Raw genomic sequence first — 24072 nt, 5'->3', positions numbered from 1 at the left:
GTTTTTGTATTTTACGTTAAGATTGGGTTTGAAGGAAGGCATTTGCAAATTTAATGGCTTTTAAATGACAAACTAAATCATTCAAGCAGAAAAAGGTGCGGAATACTGATTTTTAACACAAAACATTTAGACAGAAAGCAATCTAAAGGTACACATACCACAAATATATTCGAAGGATAAATCATTATCTAGTGAATTTGAATAAACGTGATTGGAAAAAAATATTTGTGAATCGAATGTTTTAGAATTTAGAACTTCTTAACAGCTTTATAATTACAACATTAAGACATAAAATATTTTATCCATGGTAACATTATTTTTAACACGCAATTATTCACTTTTTTCAAAGTGTAATAAATTAACATATTATGTAAAAGCATTCGATCTCTTCATAAATCTACATGTGATAAGAATAAATCCCTAGTTTTAAGCATAAATAAAATTTTCGAGGTGGCAAAAGAAGTATTCGGCAGACCAAATTTCTCTGGCAGACCAAATCAAACAGTCCACACAGAATTAAGTGGACACGGACCTCCCCGTGGTGTCACCTGGGGAGCTGCATTTAACACCCGTTAAAGGTAGTCAGCTAACATGTGCCGCGCGTTCACCCATAAAAACTTTAAAAACTTGGCTTGGTTTGCTATGAAACAAGTAAGAAAGCATCAGTCAGCTGTGCTTACAAAGATATACCCTCAGAAGCAAACACAAAAATTATGCCGTATTAAAATATATTTGGTATCACGAGTTTGCTTCAAAATACGTGGAATCTGTAGGTATGGTAATATGGTGCTATACCAAATCATTGACATATACCAACAATTCTAAACAAACTTCTGACTCAGAGAGAACTCGAAATATTATATTGCGTTAAACTAAGTTTGGAAGAAATTTTTTTAAATGTTGAGAGTTATCTTATCCATTTTAACACGTACATGCAGGGTTTTTTGGAGCTATTGCGCCATTAACTAAGGATGTATGAACTTACTCCTGTAATAGGGACAGTGAAAATAACCTTATGCAAAAAATTTCAAATAGATCCGAGGAGATTCCTCAAACCGCACTTTTCCCAAATTTTGAGTGGGAGGTACCCTAAGGACGGGACCGATATTCCATATTCCGACCTGATACATGAAAGGATGAAGTAGTACGCTGTGAAAAGATTGAACCAATCAGAAACTCCCTTCAAGAGTTATCTTGCGGATTTTACATTTTAGTTGGTGCTGTCCGGGTTTCATGGGGCTTTTAGGTTATTATCTCGGGAAGAATGCACTTGCGCCCGAAAACAATTGTTCCGCTGCAAAGGGGTCTGCAAGGACAACCAGTTGAAAAAATTTTCAAAATGATCCGAGAAAAGTTTATAAACTTCACATTTTCAGTATTTTGTGTGAGAAGCACCCGAAGGAGTGCACCGATATAGTCCATCTATATATTGTTCCCTTCAATAGTTATCGTTAACACCATTTTACAGAAAATTTTGAACTTTTGTATTGGAGGTATCCGAAGCCAGCCAGACAGACGGACGGACATGGGGTCTAAAACCGTTATTTCGATTAGGCACATTTTTTGGTCGTATCAAGGTGTATATACTCTCGTTAGCTTAAATGCTGAGGCTATAAAAACAAAGTTGAAGAACCCGGCAAACTTTTTAATGGCCATGATCTGCAAATCTGAACCTAGAATGTACGCATTCTTTATAGAGAATTTGCTGTTTATGCATTGGCAGATGTACTTAAAAATTACAAAGCCGACGTTACTGCCATACAGAAAATATAATGGATTGGGAAAAGCGTCACAACAACACCTAAATGTGACGTACTGTATTATAGCTTTCATGACGTAAATCATGAGTTTGGTTGCGGATTTGTGTGTGGTCGGAGGTTAAGACATCTGGTATCCATCTTCACCCCAGTGAATGAAAGACTTGCTACAATTCGGATGAAGGCTAAATTTTTCAAGCTTTAATAGCCCTCATGCTCCCACCGAAGATAAGAACGCTTTGAAGAATCATATGACCATTGTAATGCCCATCACATTAAAATTATTCTTGGCGAATTTAATGACTAAATGGGAAAGAAGAATATCTTTGGCCCAATAGTCGGGAAATTCAGTCTCCACAATGAAACACTGGGCAATGGAATGAGCCAAATATACTTCGCAGCGGCAAGAAACATGGTAGTTATCAGTACCACTCCATGCAGACAGACGCAAAATCTATACTTGGAGGCCAGAGACCTCCCCCAAGCAACCCATGGTATGACCTGGAGTGTCGTGCTGTTCTACCATCCCTAAAATTGGATAAAAGTGCAAAACGTTGAATTATTCTGGAGATAGTGCCTGAAGGAATGGACCGACATAATCCATCTTAGAAGTGTATCTAATTTTGGGAATCATTACCTTCGATAGTTATAATGCAAAACAACAATTTTAGTTGGTGACTATTGTAATTTTTTGAGCTTTTTTCAAAAAGCATGGACTAAAGGGAACATTTTGAACTTTTGTGAAGGAGGTACTAGAAGGTGTTGTCCGATATAATTAGACCTTCATGGGACATGATGTAAGTTAGAAAGACAATGCTTTATCGACGTTATCCACGCAGGACTTTATTTCTCTACTATGTACAAAACTTATCTCTAGTAAGCACATAGCTTTACTCTATTTAGATTACTCTTTACAAAGGTTAAAATCACGGTTTTAAGTTGCAGTCTGAATTACAACTCAATCGTCCACCCGCTACGCTCCCGTATTTATAACCGCATGCGTATACATAGACTGTTCTGCCATTCCTCATCCGGATGGTTCTTCAATGTTCAAACTAGATCCAGAAACACACATACTCGTATACAAACAGACCAATTAATGTAAAAAAGCATCAATGGGGCAGTGGTAACAAATACGAGGGAGTAAGAGGGTTACAATGAATGACGCCACTATGTAGAAGCATAACTAAATAGTCAAAATATGTATATAAGAGAGTGAAAGAGAGAGTACAAAAACAATTAGCTAAATAAAAAGTGTAAATTAGCGTCGCCCAAGAATTTTCATCAATGTTTCAGTATGTGTATGTAGGAGTGAAGAAAACAACAACCATATGATGTTTATTGTTTGTTTTCATTCACTTACACTGTAAGTGAGAGAGAGAGAAGCAAATGAAAAAACAACTCAGTGGGCGCCCTCACTATACTGTCATTGCAAAGAAGTTCGTATCTGGTGTAAATTAAGACTATTCATGATTGCAGTAAACTCCATACAGTAGTTGTTGTTGCAAAACTGATACAAGTAAACTAAATGCTTAAATAAAATTTAAAAAATTCATCTAAATTTACTTAAACGTACCAGTTACATTCGTAACAGTCTTTCGGCCAGCGAGTAAAATTTGATTCAAAAATGTCAGAAAAATCCAAAACATGTCATAAATCTGTACTTTCAAGACAAATTTTGTTTGGAAGGTTCCTGAAAAAGTTGACCAATACAGAATATACTCCATCCTGATATAAACCTAGAAGACATATTGCGATATTCAAAGTTTCACAAAAGGGAGTAACCCTTCAGAAGTTATTGGCGCACAATTTCAGCGAAAAAAATGAATTTTTGTGGGGGGTGGCACACGAAGTAGTATAAATTATGTTCAATCTTGAGCAACCATCCCAGCATAAAATAAAAAACATGCAAACAAATTTTTCTCTCAAAAGATAATTTCATTTATTTTGTTATCAATTTATGCGCCCTTACCATAGGGAGAAGCACTATTGACGGGAACATAGAAATAACCGCTTACACCGTAATTAGATGAAGCGCCCATACGAACAGTACTATAAGTGGAACCGCATTGGTTGCCAACAGCAGCAGTATAAGTACCACATTTCATGGTTGGGAAATCGTTCTTACGCAAAGCTTCGGCATAATAAATGTAAGAACGGCTATGGGCGCAAGAACCGGTCAAATCTACACCACAACCTGGTTGAGATTTGCCACCATTTGGATAGAAAGCGCCTTTGCCAATTGGTTCCAAGAAACCCAAGGTACCACCGTTAGTTTGGATCGATTCAACGTAGCTGGCGTCAGTGGTGCACAAACGGGTACTGCAGTCGGAATAGCTGAAGAGTGGCAAAGCAGGATCCAAACCAACAATGGTGTTGACCTTACCCTTCTTGACAAGCTTACCAGCATAGCCTGAAACATGAGCACCCAAACTGTGGCCAATGAGACCCAAACTGGAGAAGGGCATACCACCCTTGTCATAAAGGAAGTCAATAAAATTGGCAACCAATTGGCCAACATTTGGCACATCATTACGGGCACTGTTATAGTTAATGGTCTGGGCGCTAGAACTCCAGTCGACACAGAAAACATTGTAGGAACCACTGGCCAACAAAGCTGAACGCACTTCTACATTGACATCGGATTGATAGTTGTTATTCCAACCGTGAATGACAAAGCGAGTGGGATTGTTCTTGTTGAAATTGGAAGCGGCCAGGGCAGTTGCATCGTTCACAGTAATTTGCTTAGGAGAGGTAGGATTCGAGTTTGTGTACAAGTAGAATTTCACTTGGACAGCACGTGGTTCAATGGAAGCCGCTTCAATGTCATATTGCTCGCGAGTCACCCATCTGAAGCCACCATCGATTTGAGGTACCAACCAACCCTTGGCGGTGGAAAAATCGATGCTAGCTCCACCGACAGCTGCGCAAAAAGAAAGAATTAGAATTAACTTCAATTAACTATGAAATGAAAATTTCAGTAACCTACCCAAAGCAACGAAAGTGAATAGCAATGCAATTGTCAACTTCATTTCAACTATAGTTTGATATTGGCAATAGTACGCCATCTTATATGGAATTCCCTCCATTGCGATGACCAGCAGAATAATAGCGGAGCTCCTATCATTTGATCTTATCATATCGTTTTTAATTTTGTCCATATTCATTTTATCTCCTTTGCTCGTTTATCTCCTCCGAATCGAATGATGAAAGGTGAAATGCGTAAGCAATAACAGGCATTCTATTGTTCTTCGAAGTGTTTCATTATCGATTAAATCTCAAGTGTATGAATGAATATTAAAAATATTTCGGCTTGTCTTGTTATATGCTATAAATTAAAATCAATTGAAATTAAATCGATTCTATTGTTCATTAAATTTTTATGCTAGAAAATTCGGTTTGTTTTTATATGGTTTTTAAGAATGTTAAATATATTAACATATTTTATATACGTATTCCTCATTTACTTAAATAGTGGCATAATTCATAAATACATTATTTGAGTTAGCAATTTCTATTTTTTCTACGACTTCTACATTATCTTGTTTCAAATTTTCATGTTGATATCTCTAAAACTCAACGAATTACAGCTTATTTTCCAGGAGTTTGGCATAAATCAACAAATAAGTTTTTTTTTAGTTTATTAAGCACTAAAAACTTCAACTTCAAATCATGTTTGATGAGAGAAACTTTCAGTAAAACTGAATTCCTTCCTTATGCCATGCCTGTGTTTTGGAATTTGAATTCAAAAGGATTACAAATTCATTATTGTGCGGATTAGAAGTACATAAAATGAAGTGTCTATTGGACAATATGCACGACATATCAAGGGTTTTCCGTCGAGTATATCTCGAAAACCAAATAGAAAATTGATTTACTGCCTTATACCCCGGTTACACTTAACTGGATTAACCCAGTGGGTTTGGATTTCAAATGTCAATTCCATAGCGCAAACGTCAAATAAATCCTCTTAGAGTGGGTTAACCCGGCAAAAACTCTAGTGTAATCGTACTATTAATCAAAATTTTGTATTCTTATTTCATATTAACATATTGCTAAATAGTGGGAGAAAATAATGGAGAAAAATTTATTGTTGTGCATCATAAAGTGATAATATCTTCTAATATCATCTTTTTCCTATCAGTAACAAATTTGTAGCTGAAAACAACCGTAAACGAAATTAATGCTGAAACTTTGGTTATTTGGTATTGTATTAAAATCTTCTGTAATTTGTATTGTATATCACGGTGCTCTTGAACCAACTTTAAACGAATGATGCTTACAGCTGGGTTCAATGATGAAAAAAATAAAAAAAAACATTTTTGGGGGTTTTCAGGTTTTGACCGTTTTGCTGGAAAACCACAAGCCCTATCCAAATGGAACTAAAGAAAATGTTGTAGCAGTGAAAATTTTTCTTCTTTTATGATATTTTCCAATGTTTTACTATTTTTGAGATTTAGAAATTCAAATTGGGACAATTCACTGACTGTATCGTCTCCTTATAAAAAAATGTAATGCAATTTCCCAAATTAATTTATATATCTCAAAAATGGTACAACCGAGGAAAAAATTACGAAGCCAATCGTGTAGAGAATTTTCACAGCTATAAGATTTTCTGTAATCCCATTTCGATAAGACTTACTGTTTTGAGCAAATCGTGAAAACCTAACAAAAACCCTAAAAATCTGGCCGGAACTTCCATATTTCAAAAATGATAAATCCGAGGAACAAATTTTCAAAGTTACAACATTTTCCTTAGCCCCATTTCGATAGGACTTGCGGTTTGCAATCAAAGTCTCGAAAACCTACAAATGTGAACCTTGACCGCGATTAATTTAAAAATACCTCCAGCGATTTTTTTATTTTTGGATTTTTCTCATCTATGCACATTGCTGTTTCAGAATCCGCAAGAACTTCCCAGTTTAACGTTGGTTCAAGAGTCACGGTGCTCTTGTACCCTCAGCCGTTAGACTAATGATAAATATGTAACCAGCGTTACAATTTGGAGTCGATTTATCCCAGTTCGTCCGTCCGTCAGTCTGTATGGCTCGAGCCCATTTTAACTCTCGAACAGATCAACAGCTTTTGTCCAAAATTTGGATCTCGCAATTTTTTGTTCAAACTTCTTTTGGACACTACCCCAGTTAGGGTCGACTGTTTATATCCTCCAAACACTGTATATATCTATTCGACATATTCGCACTTGTTGCATGGAAGTTCTTCCACCAAAAGGATTTCCAAAATCCAAATATTTAAAAATTATGCTAAAAGCCTCAACAACACAACACATGATCGTATGTCAAACTGTCCTGAGTATGCTTAGGCTAAAAACTGACAAACTTTCCAAAAAAATGTGAAATGACACCTGGCGACACTGCGTGTTGCCTAATCCAGAAGGTGCCTAAAAAAGTGCCCCTCGTACATAAAATCATAAAAAAAAACTTTAAAATAGCGTTAACGATACATAACATTTTTAATTTTCATGATTTTTGGTCAAGTTGGGCCCCCCGCGAAATGAAATCCTGCGTACGTCCCTGTTGACTTACCGATGGCTTACCACCTGATCTGTTCAGAACTGGAGGTGACATGCCGAGAAGGTGTATACATAAACTAGTCAGTATTTATTTATTTATTTATTTATTTATTTATTTATTTCAAATATTTATTATAATAAAAAATTACAATAAAATTATATAAAAAACTAGTCAGTAACATCTGGCGTATCCGATGATTGGAATGTGAGCACCATATGCACCGTTCACAAGAAAGAAGATTCGACTATGTGCTCAAATTATGGGGGCATAAGCCTGCTCCCTATGACACATAAAATAGTGTCTGGAATATTGTATGAACGACTAAAGTCGATGATCAGTGCAATAATTAGCCATATCGAAAGGCTTTGGTCCCGGTAATTCATCATTGGCCAGATATTCACCTTACGGCAAATCCTAGAAAAGTCTCAGGAGATACAAATTGACACTTACCATATTTTTGAAGATTATAAAGCAATTTTCGACATAACTATACTTTCAAAGATGTTCTAAGCCATGTTTGAATTTGGTATTCCCGCAAAGCTCGTTCGGCTTTGTAAGATTATATAACTTGTACCCGCTCCTCAGTTAAAATAGAATGAAGCTCTCCGAATACTTTAGTACCAGAAGAGGTTTTATACAAAGAGACAGCCTTTCGTGTGATGCAAACATTTGGCACAATGCTATTGAATATGCCAAAGACAATGACATCATGGGTCGATAAGTAAAAGAAGTAGCGGATACGTTTAAACAAGTCTAACAAAAGTGTGGTAAAGTGGGTCTGGCTGTAAACGGAGACAATACCAAGTTGATGGTATCGACGCGCAATGCGTACACAAGACTCGGACTAATTTTGAAAATTTTTAGCGAAAATTTTGACATAGTTGTAGACCTCGGCACCGACATAAACACAACAACTAACATTATCTAAGAAATCAGTGTAAAAACAGCCGCAGCCGATATATCTGATGAACCCTTACCTTCGGCTTTCCTTTTTCACTTGCAAAAATCATTGGTCATTAAGCTCGACTCTAACGAGAAATTAATTAAAATTAATATTAAAAATTATCTTCGCCCTAATAGGCAAAATTTCCAAATAAAAACACTGCAAGCAGACAATAGAAGTGATTGGTGTGTGCGAGAGAGAGAATTTTTTTTGTAACATCGACGGGCCAATGGGCTTTGATGGTGAATATCGACATCATATGAACGTCGTGATGTATCGGCTATATAACGATATCAGTATAATAAAACGTATCGAGTTACAACGATTGCAATTGTTAAGCCGTGTTATAAGAATGAGCGATGATGAGTCCATTGAATAGGCGTATAGATATGTTCCGCATAGTGGTACAAGCAGTACTGGCTAAGGCTTCGATAGAGTAAGCAAGTGGAAACCGAGTGTAAAAAATACAAAATGTTAGCAAATAGAAAGGAGTAGAAAACTATTCTTAGTTCAGCTTATAGGACACATATTCTGGAGTGGGCCGCCTAAGTAACAAGTAAAGGCCGCGGCACATACGGCGCGTTGAGCGTCGCGTTACAACAACCACGTCAAAAATTCAAGAACAAAGTTGGCATCACTTACACTTTTTTCATGTGGTTGTTGTTTTCAACGCGCAACGCGTCGCACAACGGACCGTATGTAGTTGTCCCTTAAGTAAATAGAGGCTAAAAAAACATTTCTGTAGAGAATTGTAGGTATAGGTCCAAGTTTTATATAGCCCCCAATTTTTTTCTCTTGCAGATTAAAGCGCTTCATGAGCGTAATCAAAACCCAAAAGGAAATTTTCGCCATTGGTCAAGTTTTTGAGATATTGTAGCTTCGTTTTGAGATTACATGTCTGCAGTCAAATCGAATGGCGGATCATTTTGTAGAACATTTCATCTTTCTAACTCAAATTCGTTGATGTCCTTTTCGTCCTTTCTTTCTTGAACCGTGGTAAAAGTACTACAAGATGAGATGTTACAACATTCAAATATTCTACCAAAATGGTGCTCAGACGATTTTAGATGCGGTTCTCATTGACAACTAATCGATATTGTCATGGTCCTTTTTAACATTTACCTAAGGAGTTTGTATTGAAAAAGTGAATTGCGGCGATTGTTTGGTTGGGTGTGTGGGAATCCGCTAGAATTCACTTTTTCAACTCAAACTCCTTAGGCCATGATAGCTCAATAAATTAAAAAACTATGTTTTGGTTTTCTGCATATTTGTTATTAATTGCTCATGTATTTGTATATAGGATACGATCTTTCTATAGGAATTTCAACCCTTGGGTGGTGAACATTTTCTTTTGGCGATGAAAGTCAAAGAAATATGTGAGTATGGTTTTTCGCTTAGTGCGAATGTGCGTCTGTGTGTTGGTTGCACAGATTCGAGGTGTTACCAGACGTTCTGGAAAATTCCCCAACAGGGAGATTTTGGGATAAATGCAGGTGGAAACAGCAACGACGAGTTAGTTATGAATTTTATCGCGAAGTGTAAACATCGACTAGTAAAGAAGTAAAGTAAAGTTGTGTACTTAGCTATAACAGTCAGTTCCGAATAAGTGTAATAAATTAAATAAAGCATTGTAGAAACGTCATCTAAAACGAACCCTTTTTTATTTGGTACAAATAGTACTGAGGAATAAAACAACGTCTACACGGAGATTAGTTAAATCTAATTCCGTAACAATAAGTACTCGGTCCACTCTTTCCGGTACCTCCCCCAATAAAAGTCAAAAATATTCGCTAACATGATACGCACGATATCTCATAAACGGAGCTAGCAATTTGGTCCAAACTTTGGATTTCGTAGTATTTTGTCCAAAATTAGTTTAAGCTCAAAGGCTCTTAATTATATGGCGACTAACTGAACGACAGGTGGGCGCGACATCTTTCGAAAGGAATGACTTACAAAATAAGACCACTTCCAAAATTAACTATGTCGGTTCATTCCTTCAGGTATTTCCTTTGCAACACTTTTGAGCTTTAATCGAAATCCCTATTTTTTTGGGTCGACAAGCTCATACGTCCAAAACTCTGAAAATTCCCTTAAATTCATAATGTTTTAATCGACAAGGCCAACTATTATTACTGTATTTATTGTAAATATTTAGCTTGTAATTTAGTCTATAAGGATTAATGGAATCCATAGACTTAATAATAAAATAAACAAACAAGTAAAAAAGTGTCAGTCGGCTTTGCCGACAGAGATATACCCTCAACCAATGTGATTTGAAACTTTCTTCTACGGACAGATAGAATGCATTTAGCGTCTCTTCAGAATTTTGTGGCCCTTTTTCAACATTTGAACTTGCCGACAAAAATGTGGATTAGGAATTAACACAAATGTTGAACTTTTGTGGGGGAGGTACCCTTAGGGAGGACCGATATGGGCCATTTTAGAAGATAAACTAAATTTTGACAAAATATTAGGAGATCGAAAGTTTGGTCCAAATTGGTTGCACCATTCAAGTGATATCATCCTAACATTTTAGTGATATTTTTTAAATATTGGGGAGAAGTACCGGAAGTTGGGGACCGGTATTGCCCCATGAAACTAAGTTTGGATAAAATATGACGAAGACCAAATGTTGCACCAAATCGGTAGAACAGTTCGAGAGCCACATATGGTGACATAGGGCTTTTTACACCTTTCGGGATGTTTTCCCAAGAAATATGGACCTGCTCCTGAAAAAACTTTTACCATCGAAATGGAGGTAGCGAATGCAAATCGCTACAACAAAAATCAAAATGATTCGAGAGCAGGTCTTAAATTGAACTTATCCGAAATTTTGTGTGGGAGGTACCCAAAGGGGTGCACAAATATAGTCCATATTTGAACCTGATATATATCTGGTAGATATATTAGGATGTGCAGAGTATGGATTACATCAGTCGCTCCCTTCAAGAGATATTGTGGGTATATTTTTTCCGAAGATTTTTGAATTTTTGTGAGGGAGGCACCTGAGTGGACCGATATGGTTTATCTTCGAACTTAAACTATGTTTGGACAAAATATTACGAAGGCCAAATTTGGCCCGAATTGGCAGATCCGTTCGAGATTTATCTTGCGCTCCAACCACTACACACGGTGTCATAGGGGTTTTTTTGTAAATTTTAGGCTATTTTCTCAGGAAGTATGGACTTGCCCCTTATGAAACTTGTACCGTCGTATGGGGGACAGCGAATACAAGTTGCTACAACAAAAATCAAAGCGATTCGAGAGCAGGTCCTAAGCTGAACTTTTCCGAAATTTTGTGTGAGAGGTACCCGAAGGAGTAGACCGATTGAGTCCATATTTAAACTTCATCTAAGTCTGGTAGAACTTTCACGATGTACAAAGTGTGGCCCAAATCCGTTACTCCCTTCAAGAGTTATCGTGCGCACAAATTTTCCGAACATTTTCGAACTTTTGTGGGGGAGGTACCGGAAGGAGTTCGAACTTAAACTAAGTTTGTGCAAAATATTACGAAAGCCAAATTTTGAACCGAATCGTTTGCTCCGTTCGAGAGTTATCGTGCGCACCAGCCAGCCAGACAGACGGACAGACAGACGGACGGACATGGTTAAACCAACTCCAAATTGTCTGAAACACATTTCGTGCAAACATACTTGGGGTCTAAAACCATTATTTCGACGAGGCACATTTTGCCGGTATGAAAGTATATATTCCCTCGTTAGCATAAATGCTGAGGATATAATAATATACACAGAACAGCGAAATCGCTACTGAATGTGCATCACTAACAAATCCAGATGACATCAACACATACATACAAATGAAGATAATGAAGGAAAGTGATATTTTTCTCCTAAGAATAGGCCTTGAGGTTGTGAAATGGCTTAGTACTTTCATAAACCAAATGAACCCGACTGATCTATTTTTGGTAAATACAATTCGTGGTTAGAATTTAACGACGTTCTATCTTGTTTCTAAAACACATTTTTATTCATTAAACAGCATTACATACCTAAATAATATATCCTCGCACATATGTAAGCATGTTCGAAAGTATGTACATTAGGTTATTTCACAAATATGATTTCTGTTACGAGATATTAATGAACTTGTGCATATTAATGACTAAACTAACGATTATTTAGAGCTTTTGGTGGAGTTGCCCATGAAAAACATAATATCGATAGGGCCACTTTTGAACATAAACTATGTTTGGACAAAATATTTCGAGATTCAAAGTTTGAACAACATCGGTTGCTCCGTTAATGAGATATCGCGCGTATCATTTTGGCGAATGTTTTCGAACTTTTGTGGAGGAGGTACCGGAACCAACTTAGAATTTTATTTAGTATTCGAAGAAATATTACGATATGCAAAGTGTGGACCAACGCAGTATTCGGTTCGAGAGTTGCAAGAAGAAACAAAACTATTCGAGAGGATGTCCTAAACTGCACTTTTCCGAAATGTTGTGTCGGAGGCACACGAAGGAGTGTCCATATTCCAACCGGATCTATGTCTTGTAAAACAAGTAAAAAAGTGTCAGTCGGCTTTGCCGACAGATAGATATCCTCAGCCAATGTGAAGCGAAACTTTCACCTCCGGACAGATCGAATGTATTTAAGGTCTCTTTAGAATTTTGTGGCTCTTTTTGGACATTTGAACTTGCCGCAAAAATGTGGATTAGGAATTAACTGCACTAAGACACAAATGTTGAACTTTTGTAGGACAGGTACCCTTAGTGAGGACCGATATGGGCCATTTTAGAAGTTAAACTAAAATATTAGGGGATCCAAAGTTTGGACCAAATTGGTTGCCCCATTCAAGTGATATCGTCCTAGCATTTTAGTGATATTTTTTAAATATTGGGGAGAAGTACCGAAAGTTGTGGACCGGTATGGCACATGAAAGTAAGTTTGGATATAATATGACGAAGACCAAATGTTGGACCAAATCGGTTGAACAGTTCGAGAGTTATCGTGGTCTCCGACCGCCACTTATGGTTACATAGGGGGTTTTTACACCTTTCGGGCTGTTTTCCCAAGAAATATGGACTTGCCCCTGAAAAAACTTTTACCGTCGTAATGGAGGTAGCGAATGCAAATCGCTTCAACAAAAATCAAAGTGATTCGAGAGCAGGTCTTAAAGTGAACTTATCCGAAATTTTGTGTGAGAGGTACCAGAAGGAATAGACAAATATAGTCTATATTCGAACCTGATCTATATCTGGTAGATATATTAGGATGTGCAAAGTATGGATTTCATCGGTCACTCCCTTCAAGAATTATCGTGCGCAAAATTTTTCCGAACATTTTTGAAGTTTTGTGGGGGAGGTACCTGAAGGAGTGGACCGATATTGCCCATCTTCGAATTTAAACTATGTTTTGATAAAATATTACGAAGGCCAAATTTTGGACCGAATCGACAGATCCGTTGGACGGTTATCTTGCGCACCAACCACTACACAAGGTGTCATAGGGGCTTTTTGCACCTTTCCAGCCATTTTCTCAGGAACTATGGACTTGCACCTGATAAAACTTGTACCATCGTATGGGGGGAAGTGAATACAAGTTGCTGCAACAAAAATCAAAGCGATTCGAGAGCAAGTCCTAAACTGAACTTATCCGAAATTTTGTATGGGAGGTACCCTAAGCAATGGACCGATTAAGTCCATATTAAAACCTCATCTAAGTCTGATAGAAATTACACGATGTGCAAAGCATGGACCAAATCGGTTACTTCCTTCAAGAGTTATCGTGCCCACAAATTTTCCGAACATTTTGGAACTTTTGTGTGGGAGGTACCTGAAGGAGTGGACCGACATGGCCCATCTACGAACTTAAATAGAATCTGGACAAAATATTTCGATACCCAAATTTTGAACCGAATCGATTGATCCGTTCGAGAATTATCGTGCGCACCAGCCAGCCAGACAGACGGACAGACAGACAGACAGACGGACGGACATTGCTAGATCTACTCAAAAATGTCTGAAACGGATATCGTACAAACATACTTGGGGTCTAAAACCATTATTTCGATGAGGCACATTTTTGGTCGTATCAAAGTGTAAATACCCTCTTTAGCCTAAAGGCTGAGGTACTCAAGGGAGTGAAGCGATATAGCCCATCTTAGAACTTAATTTAAGTTTGTGCAAATTTTGGATTGATTCGGTTTATCCGTTCGAGAGTTATCGTGCGCTCCAGCCAGCCAGACAGACGGACGGACATTGCTAAATCGACTCCAAATTGTCTGAAAGGGATTTCGTCCAAACATACTTGGGGTCTAAAACCATTGTTTCTATGAAGCATATTGTGCCAGTATAAAAGTGTATTTACCCCCGTTAGCATAAATGCTGAGGGTATAAATAGCATACGTGGATACGAGGTCGTAAGTAGGGCATAACCCTAATGTACATATACACGAATATATCTTCGCATTTAACACTAATACTTTGAGTTCTCAATGAAAATACAACTTCCGTGGCGACACAATGTCTTATCGACACAATGTCTTGGATAAGTGACACCAAAATAAAAAACGAACATAGAAAAAAGTTGTTTGCTTTGATTTAAAGCTATTACAAACTATGTTATAATTGCTGTAACAGCGATGAACACAGTTTATAGGAAATTAATGTTGTTTGTTTTATTGACTATTTATTTATTGGTAAATCTTATCTTCGAAACTAATAATGATTTGTCATTCTATTAAATACATGTCACCATAAATCTTCCGCAACGGTTTACACTTTTGTTTCTATAAGCTACCAATAACAAAGTGATTATTATTTTATTGCACCCTCCGCTAGTTTAGGCGCCAAAGTTCTATATATCATTAGTTGGTCGAGGTCAGTGTTTATGTGTTTATACCCCCCGCAACTGACTGATGTGGGGAGGGTATTATTACTTGGTTTTAGTCCACAAATTGCAATAATGGTCCTAGATCCAACGTATGTTATACCAAAATTCAATTAATATGACTAGAACCTCAAAAATACCGAAAATCGGCAATACGGTTCTATGGGGGCTATATAAAAGTGAACTAAAATCCTATGAGTAGGTAATATCAGCCTCTGTACAAAATTATATGGGTTTCAATTTTTTTGTCAATAAGTTTGTATGTAGTAACCATATCCCCGTAGTGAATTGCTACAATTTATCTATAATTTTAAGTACACAAATTTATTGCATTTGCATATAAATGTATTTATTATTCCCCATCTGTATTATTAAGTACCCCATAAGGTGTATTATTTCGAACGGGAACATAATATATACCGCTAGCCTCCTCGCCTGGAAAAACTGCACCCATTCGAACCGATGAGAAAATGTTTCCGCAATTTCGATTTAAAGCTTGCTGATAATTTTCACATTTTATAGTAGCAAAATTGTCCAAGGCTAAAGCTTCTGCATAGTACTGGGTGGATTGTTCATGTGAACAAAATCCAAAAATTTCGTTATCGCAACCCGGTTGTTGTTGGCCACCATTTGGATAAAAATCGCCATGACCTATGGGTCGCACAAAACCAAGCTTACCAGCACTGGTGTGAATGACCTGAACATAATCGGCATCTGTGACAGCTAAACGTTTTTGTGGCTTGTCATAACTATAGAGCGGCAAAGCAGCGTCCAATGCAATAATTTTCGATAACTTTCCGCTTTCAACGTTCTTTCCAGCATATCCCGCAACATGAGCTCCCAAACTATGACCAACAATTACCAAGTTTTCCAGCGGCATTTGATAAAACTTCCTAAGAAAATCAATCATGTCTGCCAGCTGTTTACCAACTCCAGGCACTGCAGCGAAAGATGATACAAAATCCCTCGATCGAGCACGAGGCCAGTCGATCACAATTGCATTGCAATCAAATGCTCCTAAGGCAGCGTGAGCTATTTGTTGAATGTTATTAGTTTGGTAACTTTGGGTCCAGCCGTGTATTATAATATAGGTGGGCTTGGAGACATCAAAATTTGAAAGCTCTAATGAATCCATGGTGGTGGTTATAATGTTTCCTATGGTGGGATTTTGTCGAGTATATAAATGATAAGTTACTGGAGATGTTAACATCTCGATCTGTTCAATAATATCCCAAGAATCCATAGACATGTCTGTCACATTGTTGTGTATCCAGTAAAATGTACCATCCACACTGGGAACATACCAACCGTTTTGTCCATGAACTTGATTTTCATTGTCATCAAAAGGATTATTCGCTGAAACTTAGTGAGAAACTTTTTTATTTATTTTTGTTTTTATTTTGCAATTAATTTCTTACCACTTAAAATACAGAATGTCAGAAATCCAAGTAACTCCATAACGAACTAAATTGGTTTTCAAAACATTCACTATGTTTTTATAGTTTAGTAAATATAAAAAAATTCCTAATTGCATAGCATATGTGAATCACCATTGTAATCATATCGAAAGTGCCAACAAATTAAATGAGCTCAATGCGCATTAACAATTGAAGCCTTGACAATTAAAGTAATTTGTACTAAATTATATGCACAAAATGTGGAAACGAACTACCCGTTCGTGCTTGAAACTAGTTATATGCTAGAAATGTTCTAATAAAGTTTATATCAAAATTTGACAGAAGCACCAACTGACGTCTGTATATAATATACATATGGGAATTTCTGAGTGAAATCGGACACTTTTTCAAAATGAGGTTTTTGATTTCCTTTTTTTGCTGTGGTGATGCTGCTCATCAGCAAAACATTTCAGTATTTTTTGACTAATGGTTTCAGAGATATCGTGTCTTGAAAAAGCCGAAATCTGTAAACACTATATTCAAAGAAATACTCATAACTTTTTAATTTTTGGTCCAAATAGAAAAAATAACAAGTAAGAAAAGCGTTAAGTTCGGTCGGGCCGAACTTTTTATACCCTCCACCACAAATTTCAGCCATTTCGGTGGATTAATGTGGCCACTACCTTCAAAATACCGAAATTCGGAAGGTACCGTTCTACCGCTATATGATGGCGTGGACCTATACCTACAAATTTCAGGGGGAAAGTTTTATACGCCTAAAGAAGACTAAATACCAAATTTCAGCCATCTCGGTGTGATAATGAGGCTAAAACGTTCAAAATATCGAAAATCGGGAGATATTGTATTATGGGGGCTATATCAACACGTGGACCTATATAAACATTTTATGGTAGAAATGTTTCTTAGCCTCTGGAAACACAAAATACAAAGTTACAACCGATTCTTTGGTCAAATGGGTCTAATACATTCAAAATATATTAAAATGACGCGTACTTTATAAGGGGTCTTATGTGGGGACTATACCAAAACGTGGACCTATATAACCCAACTTTGGTAGGAATATTTTTTGGCCTATGGAGACACAAAGTACCAAATTACAACCAATTCGGTGGTAAAATGGGCCAAATATCTTAAAAATTCCTTAAAACGATGACGCGTCACGCGTCATTTTGTATGGGGGCTATACGAAAGCGTGGACCTACATAGACCGCTTTCAATACCAAAAGTCCTACGTAAATATAACATATTTTCCCAAAATTTCATCAACCTACGTCAATCCGTTCGGACGCTAGAGTGATTTCCACAGACGGACAGACAGACAGACGGACAGACGGACGGACATGGCTATATCGATGTAGAATTGCACGCTGATCAAGAATATATATAGTTTGTGGGGTCTACAATGATTATTTCGAGTAGTTACAAACGTAGTGACAAACTTAATATACCCCCATCCTATGGTGGAGGGTATAAAAAGATTGGTACCTTGTGTGTAATTAAAAAGCAGACGAATTCAAATTACAATACGCATACGCACTAATGTACCAACTTTTATAAAGGAAACCCCAAAAAGTTAAAACACAAAAAAATGCCATAACTCATCTATTTTTCAAACGATTTCATTGTTTTTTCCCATTTTGAAAAGCTAACTACATTTCCTTCTTGATTAATATAAATAATGACGCAGATTGGTGTCTACTACGCAGCCTAGAGCACGAGGAAAACCATTTTCCTGTTTTTTAATGCGTTTTTGTCACAATTAAATCACTATAACCAAATCATTTGTTACCCGATTTTTAAAGATTATGACTTGTTCGAAAGACATGATTTTTACCTTTTAAATGTAAAGCTGTAAAAGTCCGTTGGGGGAAAAAGAAGTTATGTCCGTTTTAATTTGAAAACCCAAGAAACATCGTTTTTCACTACATTTACCGTTATAAAATTAAAAAACGAAGTGATCCAAAGAAACCAAAGGCATTTTCGTCTTCCATGGACTCCCACAATATCGAATTTATGCATCAGAACCCCTGCAAAACAATTTTGTCAACTTTTGTAGCACAGTGTAATCATTGATAAAAGTTGATTTTAAATATTAAATCGCGAAAATTGCATCCAAACCCACTGTGCAATTTTTTCTATTTTTATTAGATAGCTGATAAAAAATATAAAATACAAAAAAAGATATTTTCTATTTGGACCAATATTAAAGAAGTTATGAGTATTTCTTTGCATATGGTTTTTACAGAATTCGACTTTTTTAAGGCGCGATATCAATTTTTTCAATTCAATTCAATAAACTTTATTTTTTTCAAAATCGTTATGAAATATTTTGTATGGATATATAAAGTAATAGAAAAATATAAAGTTTTACAGCATGGTTTTTATTTAAACCGTCTGTCGGAGTATTGAGTATTAGATAAGTATTAGTATATTAATAATTGTATTCATTTATTAGGAACTGTCTGCATTTTAGCGCTTCCTTCACATATTTATACAAAGGCGCGATATCTCCGGAACCGTTAGTCAGAAAAAAAATCTGAAAATATACTGAAATGTATTGCTGATGGGCAGCATTACCACAGCAAACAATAAAGAAAATCAAAAACCTCATTTTGAAAGTGTCCGATTTCACTAAGAAATCCCCACACCCTTCTTTTAATTGTATTACATCTGCAAAACTACTAAACCGATTTTCCGGAAATATTCGGGGAATGTCCCTGTATATGGCCCCGGTGAAAATAAGACGCATATTTTATTGAATTTCGAAAGGGCGGGGTATCTCCCATATGCCATATTTAAAAATACGCCATATCTTTATAAATAAAAATCGAATGTCGTTCGCGCCCGAAAAGCCGACCACGGTTTTTAAATATGTTTTACCTCTAATAGTAGCGAACCGACTTTCACGAAATTTTGTGGAATGTTCCGTGGTACATGTAGGCATAAATTTCGAAGGTGGCACGGTATCTCCCCTACTAAGAAAAACGACATATTTACAATTTTCCATAAATGGTGAAGTTCAACGTTCCATCAGCCATGAAAAACTAAAAACTTATACGTCTCAATAAGCGGGAGAATTCGGTTTAACCATTTTTTAATTTTATTTTTAGATCACTTTGGATAAAGATAGAGGACATGGACGATAATAAATCCTAATCAATGGGCGAAAAAAACCGGCAAAGTTCGTAAGAGAAAAGGAAGGTTGCAGACAAAATCTGTTGATAAATTTAAAATCCTCAATGAATAACTTGGTTTGACAATGGACCCGAAGAAATGAGGTAGAAAATACCTATTTTTGAATTGTAAAGCATTAACTCTAACGCAACGCGGAACCGGGTCTGCTACTAAATAATTAAAATAATTAATTAATTAATAAAATATTACATTTTTGAAGCGCCATGTGTTGTTATTCAAATGATTACTCCAGTATTAAGGGGTTATAGCCAATTGAATCGATTTTTTTACTGGCTCTTCATTCATTCATTCATTCATTCATTCATTCATTCATTCATTCATTCATTCATTCATTCATTCATTCATTCATTCATTCATTCATTCATTCATTCATTCATTCATTCATTCATTCATTCATTCATTCATTCATTCATTCATTCATTCATTCATTCATTCATTCATTCGAATTGCAAATAGATGCCATTCGGATTCTGTTCATAATATGTATGAAGCAATTTGGGCGAACATTTCATTAAAAACGGTTCTTTAGTTTTCGAGATATAACACATTTAAAAACATCAAACAACAGGTCCTACGAAATTCTTTAAAAGATCGCCTTTTTTCACCACGTAGTTTTGGAAGTATAATGTATTGAAAAAAGGGACATGTTCGGCAGTTTTAAAGATATAACCTTTTTTAAAACGGCGTCGGGTATTTTGGTTCCATATATGTATGTACCTAGGGTAGTGTTGCTGACAGTTTTAAATCGGAAATCATGAAATCGTCGATAAAATTTGGAAAACCGTCAACGTGTTTCAAAACTAAGTTTTTTGTCGCCCAATCCAATAGTTATGTCAAAGAGACTGACTACATAAGATATACATATAACCCACATTTTGGTGGTTGGATAGTGGGAAATGGAATAAAAACTGTCATTATAAAGTGACTGATTAACTGAACGCTTAAATAGGACATTAGTAAGAAGTTTACAATGAGATAGATACTATTCCCATTTTATCTCGAAAACGTTTCAAGATTTTTATCCATTAACAATCCTTAACAAAAAATTTCAGCTGACATAATTCAAAGCCAAAAAACATGAAAATAAAACATCCAGATACATGCAATTTGCTAAGAACATTAAAAAGCTCATAAAATCACGCTTGCAACATTGTTGTGCCTAAAGTCTTTCAGGAAGTGTTGGTCAAAATATAGTTATCATGTTTTATTTCATGCAATTTTGGTTTACGTGAAAAATCGTGATTTTAAACCATAAATTCGTCATATTTTTATTTTGGTAAAAAAATCATCAATATGACGATAAATCGTCAAATGCGGCAACACTGACCTAGGGTCGCAGACATTAAAAAATTACATAGGGAAGATACCCCACATCCTCCGAAATTGTTAAAAACATACATTAATTACCACAGTAAATTGTAAACATTTTCTACAAATTTTATGGAAAACGGTTCAAAAGATAAAAAAGTAGGCGTTGTCGGGTCTTTAGGCCTCAAAAATGTACAAAATTGTTGAGATGCAACCACCATTTTTCCCAAACTAATTTTCAAGCCGATCATTTTTATAAGTATAGCATTTTAAGAAATAGGGTACAAAATATGCAGCCTATTTTCACCGGGGGCCATCCCTCTACATTCCCTGGACATTTCAGGAAAACTGGTTTAGTAGTTTTGTAGAAAAATCTTAAAAATCTGAGTCGATATAACCATGTCCGTCCGTCTGTTTGTCTGTTCAAATCAAGAAAAAAGCTCGCAATATTTAAGATAGAGCTTTAGTACTCCTAGGATGTTTGGTATTGAAAATGACTTATATCGGTCCACGTTTTGTAATAACCTCCATATAACGTAACCTCTGGATTTTCGGTAATTTCTCACCGTAAAATTTGGTATTTAATCTTCTTTGAGGCCATGCCACTTTCTACCAGAAATTTGTCAGTAGACGTCCACCTTTAGCCTCCATAGGCATTTGAAAGGTTTTAGCCACATTATCTCCCGAAATGGCTGAAGTTTGGTATTTAGTCCTCTTTGGGGCTACAAAACTTTCTCCCGCAATTTTTTGTTTAGGTCCACTTTTTGATATAGTACCCATATAAAGGAAACTTCCTATTTTTCTATATTTTGAAAATTTTAGCTACATTATCTCACCCAAATGGCTAGCATTTGGCAGTACATATCCAAGCTTTGATATAGCCTCCCTAGAACAGTCCAAGCTCTACCTTTTGATATAGCACCCATACCTCCTGAGTTTCGGTATTTTGAAAGTTTTAGCCACATTATCTTATTGAAATGTCTGAAATTTTGTATTTAGTCTTTTTTGGAGTAACAAAACTATACTTCAGAAATTTGCCCACATTTTGATATTCCGACCATAAAACGGTGCGCAGTTCTTCCAATGTTCGTTAAAATCGAAATTTTGACTTTGATATTTCACCATGTTTTTTAAAAATTCCGTTTCGTTGAAGTCCACTATAATTAGGTTAATGATCCCACAAAAGTATTTTCTGATCGGTTTATTCATTTTCGAGCTACAGTAAGCACCGCAAACTGCTTTAGTAAAAACAGTCCCAGCAAAAATCCTCATTACAAACCTCCTTTCCCACCCATTATTTTAACAAGGGCATGTCGCGCGAAATATCTGGTTATTTTGTAACCACTGAAATAGGTAGATGGTAACCACTGAAATAAGTAGATACTGAGTAGAATATGTTGTTTCACAGCAAATCGTCTCTTCATAAGGAAGTTGACCTATAACGCAGTACATTTTCAGCCCCATTGGCTGACGTTATAGAAAAATTTTACTGTAACTAACATGATCTTTAGTCGAATATCAGGTTATAAGGGGCGACAACAACAAAATGTATGTTGTATTCAGGCAATTCACTATAATTTGATATTTTCAAAGCAAGGCGACCAATCCAGGCATAAGAGAATGTAAACTTAATTCTCTTGGTACACAATTTTATTTTAATAAGGCCTTCTCTACTATTCTTAGATCACAATTTCAGTATTAATATTGATGTTCCCACTTCGCAGTTGAATGTCAAATATCATGGATTTTGTGAGATAAGTATATACATATGTATATACTAGTTTTAATAAAATACTAGCAGACCCGGGTCCGCGTTGCTGACCAGTCGTAATGAGTTTTAATTACAACTTTTTATGGACTTTATGCTTGACAATTCAAAAAAAAAGTATTTTTACCTCACATCTTCGTGCATTGTCAAACCGAGGAGGCTTTTAAATTTATCAACAGATTTCGTCTGTAGACTTTTCTCTCATGGACTTTGTCGGATTTGTTCGCCCATTGATGGTGTTTAGGATTTATTATCGTCCAGGTCCCCTGTCTTTATCCTAAAGTGATCTAATTATAAAAACTATCGTTGTGCTTCAAACGACGTCTGTGACGACGAATTTCGAAACAAACCAGGAATCGACAGTTTAGGTCTTCGAAAGCGGGCCAATGAAAGTTGTTCATGAAAGAAGCACTTCGAAGCAAATGGTCGCCCGTTTCTTCGGCAAAACTGACCGTGTGGCTACTATACGGCCTCAGAAATGTAAGATGGTTAATTTGTTTGCCAGAAGTCTCCTGAGAAATTCGAAAAACCAACAAGAGAAGACGAAGCATTCTGCATCATGACAATGCGAGGTCTCATACATCGATTCAAACCAGCGCCTGTTTGGCCCGACAAAACGTGGAATTGATGGGTCATCCGCAGTACATTCCTGACTGGAAATCCAGTGACTTTATTTGATTCCAGTACATCAAGAAAAATATGGCGTGGTCAACGATTTTCGTAGCCAGAAAATGCTGTAAAATCATTCAAAAGCCATCTTTTGGAGGTGTCTAAATCGGAGTGGAAAAAGGGATTCAATTTGAGCGCAATTGCTTTGAGCACATGAAAAGACGTATAAATCATGATGGAGACTATTTAAGAAAACAATAAAACTATTTTTGATGATAAATATTAGCGTTTTCATTGTTAGCGCTCGTATTCTTTGTTGGCAAGTCCATATAATGCTCCAAAAGCTATAAAAAATTCTACGGTGACCAAAAGTTGCAGGTGAACACGATTAATATTCAAAGGAGTGACTGACATTAGTCCAACCTTCGCACATCGTAATATATCTCTCAAACTTAAACCAATTGTTTCCGGTAACTCGCTAAAAAGTTCAACATTTTAGGCTAAGTGCTGTTAAAAGGTAGCTGGGAATTCATCATGAATCATGAAAGTTACCACTTCCGATTGTGATTACAATGATATAATTTTTTATGGACAAATCCATGCTTCGAGACATAATGACCCAAAAGCTCTAAAAATCAAACCAACTAAAGAAAAACAATGACTCTTAAACTTAAATCCAG

At 36.3% G+C, this 24072-nt stretch overlaps 3 protein-coding genes across 4 annotated transcripts in view; all 3 read right to left on the bottom strand.

Moving 5' to 3' along the window:
• The window catches only part of RYa-R (RYamide receptor), a 688795-nt gene that overhangs the window by 453188 nt on the left and 211535 nt on the right, over positions 1 to 24072 (bottom strand). The window lies entirely within an intron of this gene.
• On the bottom strand, positions 3675 to 4792 carry LOC141390903 (phospholipase A1 VesT1.02-like). Its single transcript, XM_073963837.1, has 2 exons — positions 4747 to 4792; positions 3675 to 4680 (listed from the first exon to the last, which is right to left on the bottom strand). Exons 1-2 carry the CDS (start codon positions 4787 to 4789, stop codon positions 3716 to 3718), a joined length of 1008 nt encoding a protein of 335 aa, XP_073819938.1. The 5' UTR covers positions 4790 to 4792; the 3' UTR covers positions 3675 to 3715.
• LOC141390902 (phospholipase A1-like) lies at positions 15408 to 16565 on the bottom strand. The gene is made up of 2 exons (XM_073963836.1): positions 16513 to 16565; positions 15408 to 16456 (listed from the first exon to the last, which is right to left on the bottom strand). The coding sequence occupies exons 1-2, from the start codon at positions 16550 to 16552 to the stop codon at positions 15447 to 15449; spliced, it is 1050 nt and encodes a 349-aa protein (XP_073819937.1). The 5' UTR covers positions 16553 to 16565; the 3' UTR covers positions 15408 to 15446.

The sequence above is a fragment of the Musca autumnalis genome, unplaced genomic scaffold (assembly GCF_047663935.1).
Source record: "Musca autumnalis isolate F117 unplaced genomic scaffold, ASM4766393v1 scaffold_1, whole genome shotgun sequence".
NCBI classification, from domain to species: Eukaryota; Metazoa; Arthropoda; class Insecta; order Diptera; family Muscidae; genus Musca; species Musca autumnalis.
Note: the sequence above shows the minus strand (reverse complement) of the source record. Positions and strands in the feature narration are given on the sequence as shown.

What these genes read in the sequence shown, in the direction of transcription:
- LOC141390903 (XM_073963837.1), bottom strand. Translation starts at nt 4,789, where the DNA reads ATGAAGTTGACAATTGCATTGCTATTCACTTTCGTTGCTTTGG. An exon ending in ATTCACTTTCGTTGCTTTGG is followed by an intron (nt 4,681 to 4,746) that starts GTAGGTTACTGA and finishes CTTTTTGCGCAG; the next exon opens with CTGTCGGTGGAGCTAGCATC.
- LOC141390902 (XM_073963836.1), bottom strand. Translation starts at nt 16,552, where the DNA reads ATGGAGTTACTTGGATTTCTGACATTCTGTATTTTAAGTG. An exon ending in GACATTCTGTATTTTAAGTG is followed by an intron (nt 16,457 to 16,512) that starts GTAAGAAATTAA and finishes TTTCTCACTAAG; the next exon opens with TTTCAGCGAATAATCCTTTT.